The sequence below is a fragment of the Trachymyrmex septentrionalis genome, unplaced genomic scaffold, assembly GCF_001594115.1.
Source record: "Trachymyrmex septentrionalis isolate Tsep2-gDNA-1 unplaced genomic scaffold, Tsep1.0 scaffold40, whole genome shotgun sequence".
NCBI lineage: Eukaryota > Metazoa > Arthropoda > Insecta > Hymenoptera > Formicidae > Trachymyrmex > Trachymyrmex septentrionalis.
This window is the reverse complement of record NW_017305569.1, coordinates 4,487,355-4,502,561: the sequence shown is the minus strand read 5'-3', so window position 1 is coordinate 4,502,561 and position 15,207 is coordinate 4,487,355. Positions and strand designations below refer to the sequence as shown.

At 33.3% G+C, this 15,207-nt stretch overlaps 1 protein-coding gene across 17 annotated transcripts in view; it reads left to right on the top strand.

Annotated features, from left to right (window-relative positions):
* Positions 1-15,207, top strand: part of LOC108751114 (forkhead box protein P1-like) — a 305,487-nt gene that overhangs the window by 282,067 nt on the left and 8,213 nt on the right. For 6 of the 17 annotated variants that reach the window (XM_018491112.1, XM_018491110.1, XM_018491121.1 and 3 more), the window contains 8 exons: positions 1,595-1,844; positions 3,596-3,703; positions 3,826-4,000; positions 5,482-5,668; positions 7,514-7,811; positions 8,593-8,661; positions 10,772-10,848; positions 11,356-11,457. In XM_018491112.1, the coding sequence (XP_018346614.1) occupies positions 1,595-1,844; positions 3,596-3,703; positions 3,826-4,000; positions 5,482-5,668; positions 7,514-7,811; positions 8,593-8,661; positions 10,772-10,848; positions 11,356-11,457 (1,266 nt within the window). Of the gene's footprint in view, positions 1-1,594; positions 1,845-3,595; positions 3,704-3,825; positions 4,001-5,481; positions 5,669-7,513; positions 7,812-8,592; positions 8,662-9,384; positions 9,430-10,771; positions 10,849-11,355; positions 11,458-14,964; positions 15,096-15,207 lie in introns of all 17 variants that reach the window. The other 11 variants (XM_018491116.1, XM_018491115.1, XM_018491123.1 and 8 more) reach the window with 8 other exon arrangements.

Below are 15,207 nucleotides of genomic sequence, written 5' to 3'. Positions count from 1 at the left end.
AAAATACCAATGTAAGCGACAACAAATATTTTTCATGGCACCATGTCATTTATTGTAGCAGAAACTATTCTTTGAAGAGACAGAAATGCGCCGAACTTCAAATTAGAGAACATTTTCTTTTTGTTCAATCATTTTCTCAGAAATCACTCTCAGAAATCATTCTCAGAAGTCACGTAACGATAACTTTTAATGCTCACATAAAATTGGATTAGTAAAGAGGAATAAATGTTAGATACAGGGAAAGAATGGTTTTGCTGAAATATCTAAAAATTCAGATACAGACATCAAAATAATTTTTGGGTCATCAAAATGATTATGTAGGACGCTTAAATTGGTTACTAGAATGTTAACTTAATTTTTGCAGTATTATTATCAACCTTTAAATGCTCTATATAATTATTCTGAAGACCCGATAAAATTATTTTCAGATCTGTATCTAGCTAAATTTTTAGATACACAAAACCGTTCTTTCCATGTGTAATGAAGTTTAATTGTAGGTCAAATTAAAGGCCAGTCCTGTTATAAATATGCGTTGCTAGAAAATTTCTTGAACGTTATCAAGATTTATTGCGGGGAAAAATGTATAAAGTATACAGTAAATACAAAATATAAAGAAATCGTATGCTTAACATGAGCATGGAAAATGCTTATTAGCGAGAACGTGTTTGCGCCCATTAATCGTGCAGAGTGTTCGTTTATAGTAATATGATAAAGGGTGCGTACCTCGAAGTTTGTTTTAAAATATCCTCGAGGCGCACGAGAGAGACCGAGAAATGAAATAGGCGGAGGGAGTTAGTCTGGAGGGTGAGGTAAGCAATTAAGCATCGCCATCAGCCGTTGTGTCTCGTTGTTTGTCTTCGAGCTACCCATCAACTGCCCTCTATCTTCTTGCCCCCTTGGTGCCGCGAATTATCTGCGCCCGTGATTTATTCATCATTCCAAGACGTAAGTGCCGCCCTTTTTTCCTCTCCTTTTTATTCCGGCCAACTAATTTGGCAAGAGAGCGAAATGTTCACTTTTGTGCCTGACGTTTAATAATAAACTGTCGACGATATCATTTGATTTGTAATTAATTATACCTATATCTTTTTTTTTTAATTAGAGACGCTCTCTGCAGAAAGGCTATAATTAATATAATGTTTATAAAATGAAAATATAATGGAGTTCTCTTTCTCCTTTTTCCCCTTTCTTTTTTTTTCGTAAATACATATCAAAAATTAAATAAAGGGATATATCGGACAAATAAGAGTTAAGCGCGGTTAGTAGAACGCAATTTAAATCTATTATCAATTGTACTCAATTGCAAAGCTTCAAACGTTTCGGCTCACTTTTGAGCCATCATTAGCGATCATATATAAATTTTATATATATAGGTATATATAAATCTAATGCCTTACTTTAACGAATCTTTAACTTCGCGATCTCCCAGTATAATCACGTCGAGGATCGCATTGTTCATTTATGTATATCAAATTATTTGCTTAATGTAACATCGATTATGTAATACAATATAATTGTCAATATACAACATTGAACTAGTAAAGTGATGTAAAATAGTTTATACATTTGCATATCGGCTTCTGATTTGTTTTAGCATCAGCATCAACTCGCGGAACTCAACAAGAAACAATTAGAACAGGCAATGCAACAACTACAGGAACAATTGCAGCTGAACTTATTTCAACAGACACATTTATTGCAAACGGCGGACAAAAAGAAAGCATCGGCGCCTCTTCAGCAATTAGCGATTCAACAACAGCAACTGATACAGCAACTACAGATTACACAAAGGCAGTATCTGTTGCAGCAAGGATTGAGTCTTCAAGGCCATAATCCTTCTTCAGGTATTTATTTAAATAAAATTAATGTGCTTGATTAAAGATATTTTGGTATGCTTTAATAGTCAAATAATTTTTAAATACGGTTAGATGTTAATAAAGTGCGAATATAAGATATATTTGTGATTCCAATGATCCAGAGTGTATTAAAAATATATTCCCAACGAAATATAATACGAAATTCAACGAAATTAAAATAAACTATAAGTTTTATAATAGTGATTATTAATCTTTTACATTTTAATCAATAGTTATATATTAAATATATTACTTCAGTGAAAAAAGAGAGAGATTTGAAGCGTTTAGACTTAGAACAGGTCAGGTCTATAATTAAGCTACATTTTAAATACGAAATCTTATCTAGATAGAATCTTAGATTGGATTAAGTCTGTTCTTTATATATAAAACGAAGAATTATTCAAAAAGATGATCAAGACTTTTTTTAATTCTTAAAAAATGATATTTGTATCTTACGAATGTGCGAACAGCTTTTTCAAAGATTATTGTTAGTTAGTAAAGATTGTTGTTTTAATATCTTGCACGTGTTCTGCATCAGTACATATCTCTATCATCAAGAAATTGACGTTTTTATCAACGCATGTTCACGTTCGTGATAAAAGGATTAAGTAAACGTATATTTTTAATTCGCGTATTATTGTCATATTCTAACACGGTTACATTGCATAAACATAGGAATCCGTTATCAAGACAATCACATGCCGCAACCGAACACATGAGTGTATTTGCTGCGACGCGTGACATATTCGTGTCATAGGAATCACATGTCATCAGTAGCACGTATGCAAAGACAAAGATAAGCTTTGATACTGGAGGCATCCCTTTAGTTTTAAACTAAAACGATTCAGTATCTCCTGCATAATCCTTTCGAACCTCTGTGCGCTACGTCTCTTTATTTCTTTATTTTTTTCTTTACTTTAATTTCATTTACTTCTTCTCTTCTTCCATTCTCCTTTGCGTCTCCCTTTCTTGTTTTTTATCCTGAACAAAACTTTTACACAAAAGCGTTTCGATTACAAACCGGTGCTCACTCCAACGATGTTCCCTTTTCTGATACTTGTACGTATAGGTACATGATACATATGTTCGAAAGGATCATTCGAAATAGCAACCGTGATTCATTGTTAGATCCTTCAAATTCGAGAGTTCATACATGAACTCTCTAATTGAGTTCTAATGAATCTAGTCATTATTCTCGACTATGCAACTGGCCCTATTTCCACTGCTTACTATGTCCTCTCTATTTTCTTCATTTCTCAAAAATTTAACTATCTTAGCTTTTAATTTTATTGTTCTTAGCATTCTCAATTCTACCTCCTTGTCGACGCGTTGCTTCGTCTTTCATTCACATGCATGTTTGTTTCACGTGTGATTGTATCAAGATTGCACTGAATATTATTGCGAATATTGTTTATTATCTCTCGGTTAACAAGCTGGCATTATTTATCGTCATTTTAACATTAAAATGATTACTAATAACGACGGATTATTTGGTGAGCTATCCTGTTTAAATATTTATGATGACGAGCTTTTTTTAAATTAAAATTTTTGATATGATCATGTGATATGATCATGTGATGCGATATACATATGTTTCTAAGCAATTACATTTTCTTTTGATTTCCTATCTTAATTACGAAAATTCAACGATAAATATATTTTTATGGAAATATATTTTTATGGCGATTATTATTTCTTCGCTTAATAATTTTCAAATGGATGCTTTTTTTTAAATTAAGCAGGTTTACCACCAGGTGATAATCTACCATCATGGAAGTCAGAGCCCTCGGATACACCGGAATCCCACCAGAATTCCAACGTGGCGAAATCGAATTCTGGATTGAACGGTAAAACAACAGTTTCACGCTTCTCCGTTGATCTCAAGCTCGCTCGTTTTTGTATTCTAATTTCTCCATGCTTATGTTTTATTTTTTTGCGAATGCGACGTTCGTTTACCGAACTATCGCAGGCATTCTGAATTCGATAGCTTCGAGCCGACGGTCCGAGGTGAATGGTACAACACCGATGGACGAGAAGCCGCTGGATGCCTCCTGCAATGACAAGGTTCATCCCCTCTATGGCCATGGGGTGTGCAAGTGGCCAGGCTGTGAAGTAATTTGTGAAGACTATCAAGCATTCCTTAAGTAAGTTTTTCGATTTATTTATTTATTTTTTTTAATATATTTTCTTAATTGTATTTTCGACATTTAAGGATCATCTGTTATCCGACTTCCATTGCAAATTCAGTAAAATTCCCTTCCAGCTATCAAATAATAAATTTTTGTGAGTGCAAGTATTTCTTAATATTTAGTACTTTTTACTAATAATATAAAGATTCAGATTAATAACGAATCGAAATAAAAACGCGATATATTTTAGAGAGACAAACGATTTCCAAGCAGATAGGTGAACGTAAAAAAGGAACTGCGAATATCTTGTGTACGGGAAACTGAAGAAATAGAAGAAAGTCGGTAATTAAATTGGGGAGAATGAGGCAAAGAAAGTATAGAAAAATCGCTCGTGTCAGCATATCTCATTGACATCAGACGTTTTCGCTCATCGGCTTCGAGCCGCAACCGCAAGCTCGTCGTAGCTCCATCCCATCCGAAAGATCCTTCGTAATCACGTAGCTCGTCTCAGTGCAAACTCCCCCTCAAACAAGCCGTTACTTAAAAAAAAAAGAAAAACGCTAATTACCTTTGTCTCATTAATATTCACGACATTCGACCGCATCGTTATGCCCCTCAGTCTAATCCCTTTCTGTCCCTTTCCCCCGCCAGTTCGTTCGTTCAAACTCCCTCGACCTTCCCGCATCTTCGTTCTTTCAACCGACCGATCCGCTCCTCTCGCCACCCTTTTCCACTCCCGTCGATACAGCCGTCCGTTCCGTCGACGAAGAAGGATTACGGAAATTCTTAAATACGGAATCTTGTTGGCGTTGTTGGCACCCCCATCCTCTACCTACGACGCGGCGAAGCTTAATTTTCTGTCCTGTTGTCTCCTGGGGGTTTGAGCTCTTGTAGTCGGAGAATGGAAGCGTTACGTGCTCGGGATTTTTCGTGGCTTTCTGACGCGCAGATTTTTTTGCTACTCTTGCAAGATAATTCTGACGAATCTTTCTCACCTTTCCATGTTTTTTATTGATAAACATAGGCTGCAAATTATTTAATTTTTAATCATTGGTTTTAAAATCAAATTAAGTTAAAGACTGCAGAGCTTTTAAATTAATGTTATAAATCTTTATTAGATCTGCCACGACGTTACGACATTATGCTAAAATATTAAATAATTTAAAATTAAATTTTTGTGTATATGAAACATAAACGTAACGATAATAAATTTAATTGAAAATTTATTTGAATTTTATATATAATTTTACTTATATTCTTTTTTATTATTTAATTTAATTTAACAAAAGGATCAATAAATGATTATTATGTTAAAATATTATGAATAATTTAATCTTGTCCATCATTTTCTTAATATTAACATTGTAATATTTGCATTGAGAGAGAGAGAGAGAGAGAGAGAAAGAGAGAGAGAGAGAGAGAGAGAGAGAGAGAGAGGGTTGAAACTACAGCATGTTGAATTAAAATAAACCGTAATTAATCCTGAAATATTGCAGACACTTAAATACAGAGCACACATTGGATGACCGATCGACAGCGCAAGCCAGGGTCCAGATGCAAGTAGTGTCGCAGTTAGAAATTCAGTTGCAAAAAGAACGAGACCGACTAGGCGCTATGATGCATCATTTGCACATGGCAAAACAAATGGCTTCCCCGGAACCGCCAAAGTCATCGGAGTCATCGGTAAATTCTCTTTATTATATTCATAATTTTTATTCTTTAGGTTAGATTTTTTTATTTTATTGAACTATTTTATTTAATCATTCATTTATTATTAATCCATATTAAAAATAATGAAAACAATACGATGATGAATATAATTTCTTTCGTAACAATTTAATTTCTTTATATAAACATTGTATTAAAGCTAAAATTATATTAAGCTGAGTCATAAATAATTTCCGTTTTAGTGTATGAATTTTATTTCTCAATAAAAAACAAAAAATTAATCAATTATATGTTTGCAATTATTTGCAATGATTTGTTGCCATTCCACTAATTGTATTCCACTAATGATTTTAAAGCACCATGCATCGAAGTCTATTGAGCGCCCTTGTCTGGGTTCATCTTTTAACGACGTACATATCTTCAGAATGAAATTTTATTAATCAATTTCGTACTTACCTATCAGTTATGCCATAAACACTGCAAACTTTTTTTAGCTACCTCCGCATTTTCTCCTCCTATAATATTATATGATGAATATGCATTTTTATTTCTTTCAATTCAGGATTAAGAAATTTATTACTTTATTTTGATGTGTACACTGATGTTATCACTGTTATTATGAGATTGCGAAATTTACTTCAAACATGATCTGACCTGTCAAGTATAATGAGTTATTAACGTGATGATTGGCATAAATGTATCATTACAATTTATTCTCCGAAGCGGAAATTATTTACGATTCAACCTAATAGATATTTAATTTTTTCGACATTATTATAGCATAAAATAGATTAGTTTTTTGTATCAATCGATTGTATTAACGAAAATATATTAATTTATATTAACAAAAACAATTTATGCATACTACTGTCATCTTTTCTTATAGCTTTATAAAAAAAATTAATTATTGTTGAGAATTATGAGAGTAATTTTATACATAAATATGCTACAAATTAAAATTATTAATTGTTACATCACGAAACAAAAGAAAATCTTTATCATAAATCGCGATTATAATACGCTTAAAGATCCGCTATAGAAGGAATATTGAAAGCTAAATCTAGAAAAACGGTTCAACTGTGATGCGTAAACTTTCTTCGCTGTGGTATTGCTATGAGATCGTAAAGCCGGATTTTCACGACAGACCAGCTCGTTGGAAGATTTTACGAGCTTCTCGTGGCTCGCTAACAACAACGCGAGTTTCAGTTTTAACGCGCCGCCGAGTCGAGTGCTAATTTATACATAAAGTTTGCATTAATAATTCATCGGAGCTGCGGTAATTTTATATCGCCTTAATTAAAACCCCTAACAAGTTGGGCAGTCAGAGAATACCAATATCGCATTAGCCCTCCGCCGGCGACAACGCTCGACGGTCGACGGCTTAATTATTTTAACGCGGCTGTGTGAGTAATTCCGCTACGAAGATCAGATTGCTCGCATACGCCACTATGATATGTAATAAGATATCCATATGGCAACTGCATTTATTGATATTCATATTTATATTGCATCAAGTGCTTTAATATGTACATTACATTTATCATGAAATTTATGGAGCAAAAGTAATGAGATATTTCTTTGTTATCAGAAGACAAATCTTGCGTACAATGATTTCAAAAGTTACAACCGTAGAGTTTTAAATTTTTCTGAGTTTATGAAAAATTAGTTAATCAAACTTTGGAAATTGCTCTGCATAAATTACATAAAAACATCTTTTTAACTCTACAATGCTTTCATTGCACTTATAGTTCTAAAATGATCTCTCAGTTCAACAGTTTATATTCGATTTGTTTATATCTTGTATCATCACTGTCTTTTGTCTCTTCTGCCATTTTGAATTTTGGGAACTCTCTTTTTCAGACGGGCTCGAATTTACCAAAGCTAAATTTTTCCACTGCGCTAATGAGTCAACCGCCACCTAACTTTGGAGTCTCTCAGGTGTCACCAGTATCCATGTCCGCGCTGGTATCTGCCGTGAGGTCGCCCGCGAGTGCTCAGCTGCCTCCGTCGGTTGGCAGTGCCCCGATGCCGCCACTTCCGACCATACCCAATATGTCCAGTTTACCTCCCATGCCTAACATGCCTGGCAGCATGCCGAGTATGGCTGGTCCAATCAGACGGCGCATCAGCGACAAGTCAGCGCTTTCTTTGGCAGGAGGTAAGGTCATCTCTTTATTTCATAATCTCTAATTATCTTGCCTGACAGGTGAGATTTGAGATAGCGTCTTCGAGAACTAATGAGGGCCAGAATCATTTTGCGTTACCAAGGTCAATTTTGTTTTGAAATCAATTTTGCAACAGCTCTTCCGTTTTATCTGTTTCAAGGAAAATGGTTGATTCTGTGTTAATTGATTGTTGATACGTCGAAATATCAATGCATAATGTATAGTATAGTTCGTTAGTCGCTTATATTAATAATAAAAATTGAAATTAAAAACACATTAAAGGATATTGAATTATTAACCATTCATTTTAATAAAACATAATTTCAGTTATATACATATATATTCAATTATGTATATATAATATACATATGCAAAGAGAAATAAAAGAGACAAATATATAGGTATATTAAAATTTTCTTGCCAAATGATATTATTAACTGCGATTTGCGAAATATACATACACTATATATCTATATATTATTTATTTATCGAATTTAGTGATATTAATTCATTCCTAATTGAATATATCCCTTTTTAAATTTAATTCCTATTGTATAATTTTCATACCTTATTTTATTTATATATACATATAGGAACGTATTATTAACTTGTAAATTTAATGTTTTTAATTAAAATATTTTCGATGTAATCATTTTCCGAACGTATAGCTTTTATGCTTGAAATGCATACGAGAGCTTGGAACTGGATTAATATCGTCTCAAAGAAAGGTGAAACAAAAGAAATGAAAATTCAGAAATTAAATACTATTCGTAGGACTGTATGACGAGGGCACTGTAAGGCGCAGAGTAGCCGTCGATAGATCTGGAATAGATATTAACGAAGGTAACGATAACACAAAATCATATTCGGAGTGATGCGCGAGCTTCGAAATGCCATTATGAAAAATTTCTGCACTGCAACTCTTATTAAAGTATTAATAAGAGAAGTTATCTTTCTCAAATTATACATTGTACAGACGTGTGTCTAGAAAATAAATAACGATATTATAGCTGTGATATTATAATGAAAGTTATAAAACATTATTAATTTGAGAGAAATATGATAAATGAAAATTGTACGATGTCAATAATATTTCTTAATTTTCTTTGTAAATAGTATAGTTCTATGAGATCATATTTATCATTTTAATCCTGCGTAATAAGATAATTATATATTTATATTTTTGAAATTATTTTTGGCATTTCGAGGTTCGTCACAAAAATATATTCACTCCGACGAAATAAAAAAAAAAATACCGATCCTGTAGCAAGTGCTCTTTACGGTCCTCTCTTGGTCTCGTGCCTTTTCCTGTCGTAAATTGTACCACACGCACAGATTACTTATGGTAGCGACTATGTCACGTGAAGCGACAGTGTTCAACACCTTGTTGGCGGCGTAAAACGAGCATAGGTGTGTAGAGAGGGGATGCAAGGAAATTTATGCGATGAGAAAAGAAATTATATGAGATGAAAAAAAAAACTTTCATCCGCCAGCTCGAACCTCTTTCTTATCGATGCTTTTATTGTTTCCTTATTTCTTGTGCTGCCTGCCCTCCCCACCGTGTAGGGCTGCCCTACATGCTGGAGCGTGCTGGCCTTGACGTCCAACAAGGTACTGTCAACCTATTTTCCACACATTCCCTTTTGTGGCTTACAAATTTTCTTGCGGAAAGATGCACCTTGCATGAACACTGACTTCCTTTCTTCGTCTTCATCTCTGCCTCTCCACGTTCACAGAACAATGACTTTGCTAAAGTATCTAACAAAATTTAGCTAGATACAGATCTGAAAATAGTTTCGTTGGACTATCAAAATAATTACGTAAGACACTCAAGCTAGAATGTCAAAAATTTTCTTGCAACATTGCTCACCATGTTTGAGTTTCCTATGTAATTATTTTGATAGTAAAAAAATTATTTTCAGATCTGTATTTACTTAAATTTTTTAATATTTTAGCAAAATTATTCTTTTTATGTAGCAATAATTTTTCTAATTTTAATATAATTCTTAAAATAATTAAAATTGCGAGTATTCCAAAACTCCATGCAAACACTTGAGATTGGATAAATTGATTGGCCGTAATTAATTTTTTTATTGCTTTTCTTTTAAGCGCGAAAGAGGTGATCCATGTATTTGGTTTGAACTACTTTTATTTTTGGCAAACAAATACGTAAACTTCAGTTTTAATGTTGCAAATAAATGTAATGTAAACAATCACCTCTAAAAAGAGTAGTTCCGAAAAAATTAAATGTGAAGAAAAATTTCGATGTTTGTATTACCTTCTTCCGATTTTTATGAAATTTTTTTTTTATAAAAGCATGCGTCTGCACATATTTCTGCAGATATAAAAATTATCGTTATTTTAGAAGAATATCCGTTTTTTAATTAAATATTGATATTTTGCATATGGTTTATGGATTTCTTTCTATGAAGTCTTATTATTAGATATATATTTTGCATATAGTTTTTAATTTAGTTTATCACCAATTGCTACTTTCAAATTTAGAAATTTATTTAAAAGCAAAAAAGAAAATTTAGAAAAACATAATTTAATAAAAAATGTGAAATATAAAATTGATATATATCTCTTATTATGCAATTCAAAATGTATATTTATAACTTTTCAAACTTATTTAATATTTAATCCAAATATTTAAATAAAAAGCTTATTTAATATTTAATATAGATATTTAAATCGATTAAGTTTTTTCGAAAATACCGTAAAAATACGCATAGCTTAATTTACTCTTTGTCATTTAAAATTTTATCGTAATTTTACGTGACCAGCACAATGTTTGCTTGTTTGTGTGATCCCTGTGTTCAGATCTTATTGTGTAAAAAAATAATTAAACAAGTATAGTTACTTGTTATCAGTAATAAAAATATTAGCTTTCGACCTGCTATTACTTTTAATAACATATAGGGTAAATGAAATTTGTTGCGTCCGGTTTCAGAAATTCAGCGAAATAGGGAATTCTACAAGAATGCAGACGTCAGACCACCGTTCACGTATGCATCCTTAATTCGGCAGGTGAGTAGATAATATAATTGGCGAAAGATTCTCCGGATATTGCATTAATTTTCCCATCGCGTCGCATTATTCTAACAAATCATTGTGGGGATTTTCTTTAACAACATAAAACAATTTGAATGCTTACATACTCATTATCGTGATTATTTTAATAATTTTGAGAATATACTGAAAAATAATTTTTACTTTTTTTATTAAAATTAATATGTTAAATATTATTCGGATTTAATAATATTTATATTGAAGTTCATTATATCTTAATAATTATTTAGGTGTAATAAAATTTATTTTACTTATTAATTTTATATATTATATTTTATTAAAGAATTTTAACATTTTCAAATCATTATTTAATATTATAATCTAAAAGTACAAATTTTGCACGATATACGAACTGATATTACACGTAAGTCTCTTCGTTTGTGGACATTTAAGTACCTTAGCCATGATGTTTTTCCTCTTAGAATAGAACAAGTTAATATAATTATAATATTGCTCTTTTCATAGTCTATCATCGAATCTCCCGAGAAGCAGCTGACACTCAACGAAATTTACAACTGGTTCCAAAACACATTCTGCTACTTCCGGCGCAACGCAGCAACGTGGAAGGTATATTTTATAATTCTAGTAGTATAATTATCCAATTGTTTCGAAACGAGAAAATTAAATAACAGATAACAGAAATTTAAAAACAAAAGCAGATAAAAGCTTATGACTTCGAGATTCGAAATATCCAAAATGTAGCTTTCTTATCAGAACTTTTTTCTAATTTTTCATGCTTGCAGCTAGTAATTTTTACAAGGCATAAAATATTCTAAGCTTTTTATAGCAATTTTATTTCTCCATAAGAAAACCGGAAGAAGTATATTCCAAATGTAATCTTTAAATAGCGAGAGAGTTACGAGTAAAGTGGGGAAGTGACTCTCTTGTAACTGGATGAAGTTAGCACGAATCTGTTTGTGCAACGGGAGTCAAGGATAAAACAAGGATAAAACAATCACGCAATTTGTATTTATACGAGCGTATTAAGCTGAATGCGCTTAACAAGAAAAGATGACAGCTTATTGAGAATTTCGGATAATTATATGTATTGATTTGGATTAACAGGCTAAGTGACGTGCCGGGCAGAGCAGCTGGTAATGATAGTTGTATTGCTTTCTCGAATAAGGGGGAAAAACTGGTAACATGTGAAATACGACATATTACGAGTCATTTATGAGCCATCTGTCATTATATTCTTCCTTGTTTCCCCTCGTTTGCAGACCACTCAATAGCATCGCGTGTCAGAATAACAGCAATTCTCTTAAATTAATAGTAAACTAATAGTCCAATAACTGAACCAATAGTAAATAGAATTGGAATGTCTTTACAGACGATTATTGCATTATACATTCCTATAAACATATTACATACGTCAATTATTTTATCGTTTAAAATGATCGTTTGCCAATGTATCTGAATGAGAAATCGTGTATTACCTGCGAAAACGTATTATATTAAATAATAGTAGAGATATATAGGTATTTCGTAGAGATCTCATGAATCGCTTTATTCTGACTTATAATAAACTTTATTCTAAATAATTATGACGGTTCGAATGATTATTTGTGAATGATTATCATTATTTACTTAATCTGGAATGAATCGACCGAATAAAATTAAACGCGGAGCAGTAATATAAATTAATATATTTCGCGTCTCTCTACTCAGGTATCCGAAGGCAACGAATATAACATGCTGATGGTTCATGATCGATTTGTAAGCCGACGTGACAAACCGCTTGTTGGCAAGAGTGTTTGCGCGCGTGCGTTTTTGCGTGTGTGCGAGTGTGCGTGGAAGTAATTGACGTTTGCCATGACGCTTTGCCTCGCATGGTTATGTGTATATGAAAACATAAAAAAAAAACGCAAACAGGTTTGCAGCAGAGAACGGAAGGAGTGAGAAGGCGTGAGCGGAGCAGAGCCAAGGAACCAACACGCCGATGATAGCGGATGGCGACAAACACGTCATCGTACGGCCGCGTCGCGCGGCCTCGTCGAATTTTATATTCGGCCCTGCGGCATGAATAATTGTTGTCGTTGCCCCTAGATTTAGATGACTAGCTGTGCATTAACGATAAAGGAATGCCACAAACCGTGTCTCTTTCGATTAATCATATTTTGGTTCGTTACCTCCTCATGCGGCCTTCGACGTCGCGATTTCATTGTCGATTTCCTTCTGTGCTAACAGCGATCATCATCACCGACCTCATCGTCATCGATCATCGTCGCCACCGTCATTATTATTGGTGGATATCGCATTTAATTATCGCTGATTATCGGTTGGCTAGACTTTATATTATTTTTTGTTTTGTATTTGTCACAACGCGATGCCGATTTCTGTTTTTCTTTGTTGGCTGCCACCTCGAAGACTTGCCCGGCTCTTTTTTTAAATAATAAATTCAGTTGTGACTGAGTAATTGCATTTATATAAATATCTTTTAAAATTCAGTATACTATTGCACTTGCGTAGTAATTTGCGCTGCTTTTACTTGATATTTATTATACTTATATCAGTTTGTATTATTTTATTTGTTTGCTTAGCATTTTTGAAACTCTATTTTACGTATGTTCGTAAAAGCAACTTTTTTAAGAACGCCATAAAAAATATTTATTAATCTGCATAATTTGCGTAATTTAAGTCGTTGAGAAATGTGCTGTCCCAAATCAAAAAAAGATAGAAACGATACAGCAATATTTAAATTTACGGTGCAAATTTAAGTTTAAGGTGGCAGCTTTGCTTGTATTCTTCAAGAATGCTAGCTGTTGCAGCCATCTTTAAATGAAAACAATAAAACAATTATCAAATTAATTTTTCTAGCATAAATGAAATATCCTCAATCTGTACATCATACAATCTGTACATCATATAACGTTAGTGAAAAAATTTTTCTTAAATGTAAAATAGAAGCTACGGGTATTATATATTTTTTGGAAAATATTTTTGTTCGTCTAATATGTTAGATTTCATAAATATATGATAGAAAATATTTTCGTAATTTATTTATACGGCATATTTGATTTTAAATATATCATAAAAATGTGTACATCTCGCGTGTCTTCAAAGATGGCTGCCATAGCTCGCAAGAGCAGCGTTGCCGAACAGGTCATCCTAAAATTTATCTAGGTCAAAATTATTATCTATAAAGACTTGAATCGCAATAAAACGAGGAAATACAAGATCTAGGTTATGGATCGAGGTCATAACTATAAGACTGAAACTGTCATTTTGTGCAAAAGTACGTCAAGTCATAAAATATTCGGGAGCGCTCGATTGTGTGTACCTTCTCTATAATGTTCAAGTATATTCATAAAGTGAATGAGCAAACATGCATTGTGGAATTAATAACTTTTATTGAAGTTATATTACAGCTCTTTAATTATTATTGCTCGTTGTATTTTTGGCAATACAAATGAATAAATGAATTTGAGTATCTCGGTAAAAACATGATAAATACGTTATTTCAGTATTTAGCGGCAGATAAATTTTGTTTCATTCTATTCATATACCTCTCTACTATCACCGCGACAAATTATAATCCTATCAGAGCCAGTAGTTAAAAATATATTGAGAACTTCGTTATAAATACTTCATTTGAAAGAGCTCTAAGAAAACTTGAAACATATAACGCAACATAAATTCGCATAATATTAACTCGAGATATTGATACGTCATTGCAGTGACAACATGTATCAGGAGATATATTTAATCAAAGTTCTGCACAAAGTGTCTACGTTGTAACACTCGACGAGATCGTTCGCAACGCTGCTCGTTGGCACCTTGGCACCTCGACAAATCATACGGCACACGCACAATATCGCACGTCTCACTTAGCAACCTCGCGCCTCGGTCTCACGATCATCATCCATTCTTGCCTCATCAGCGTGATCGGTCATCATCACCCGATGTCGAGGACTCTCTACCGCCTGCGTAACCATACAGCCGCACGTACACGTACACACACGCGCCACGAACGACCGTGATCCTTTCCCCCTTCGCCGACTACCGGGACCGTGATTGAGTTGGCTTCGTTCGTTTTTTGCGTTGCTTATTTAGTCTGTGTATTATTTTGTATAGAACGCAGTGCGACACAACCTGTCTCTCCACAAATGTTTCATGCGAGTCGAAAACGTGAAAGGGGCCGTATGGACGGTGGACGAAGTGGAGTTTTACAAGAGACGCCCACAGCGCGCTTGCAGCACGACCGGGTACGTTGCCCCTCCCCATGCCCCATTGATCAGAAAAAGAAATAATTACAACCGCGCTTTTTACTCTCTTTATTCTCTCTTTCTCTCTCTCTCTCTCTTTCTCTCGCTCTCA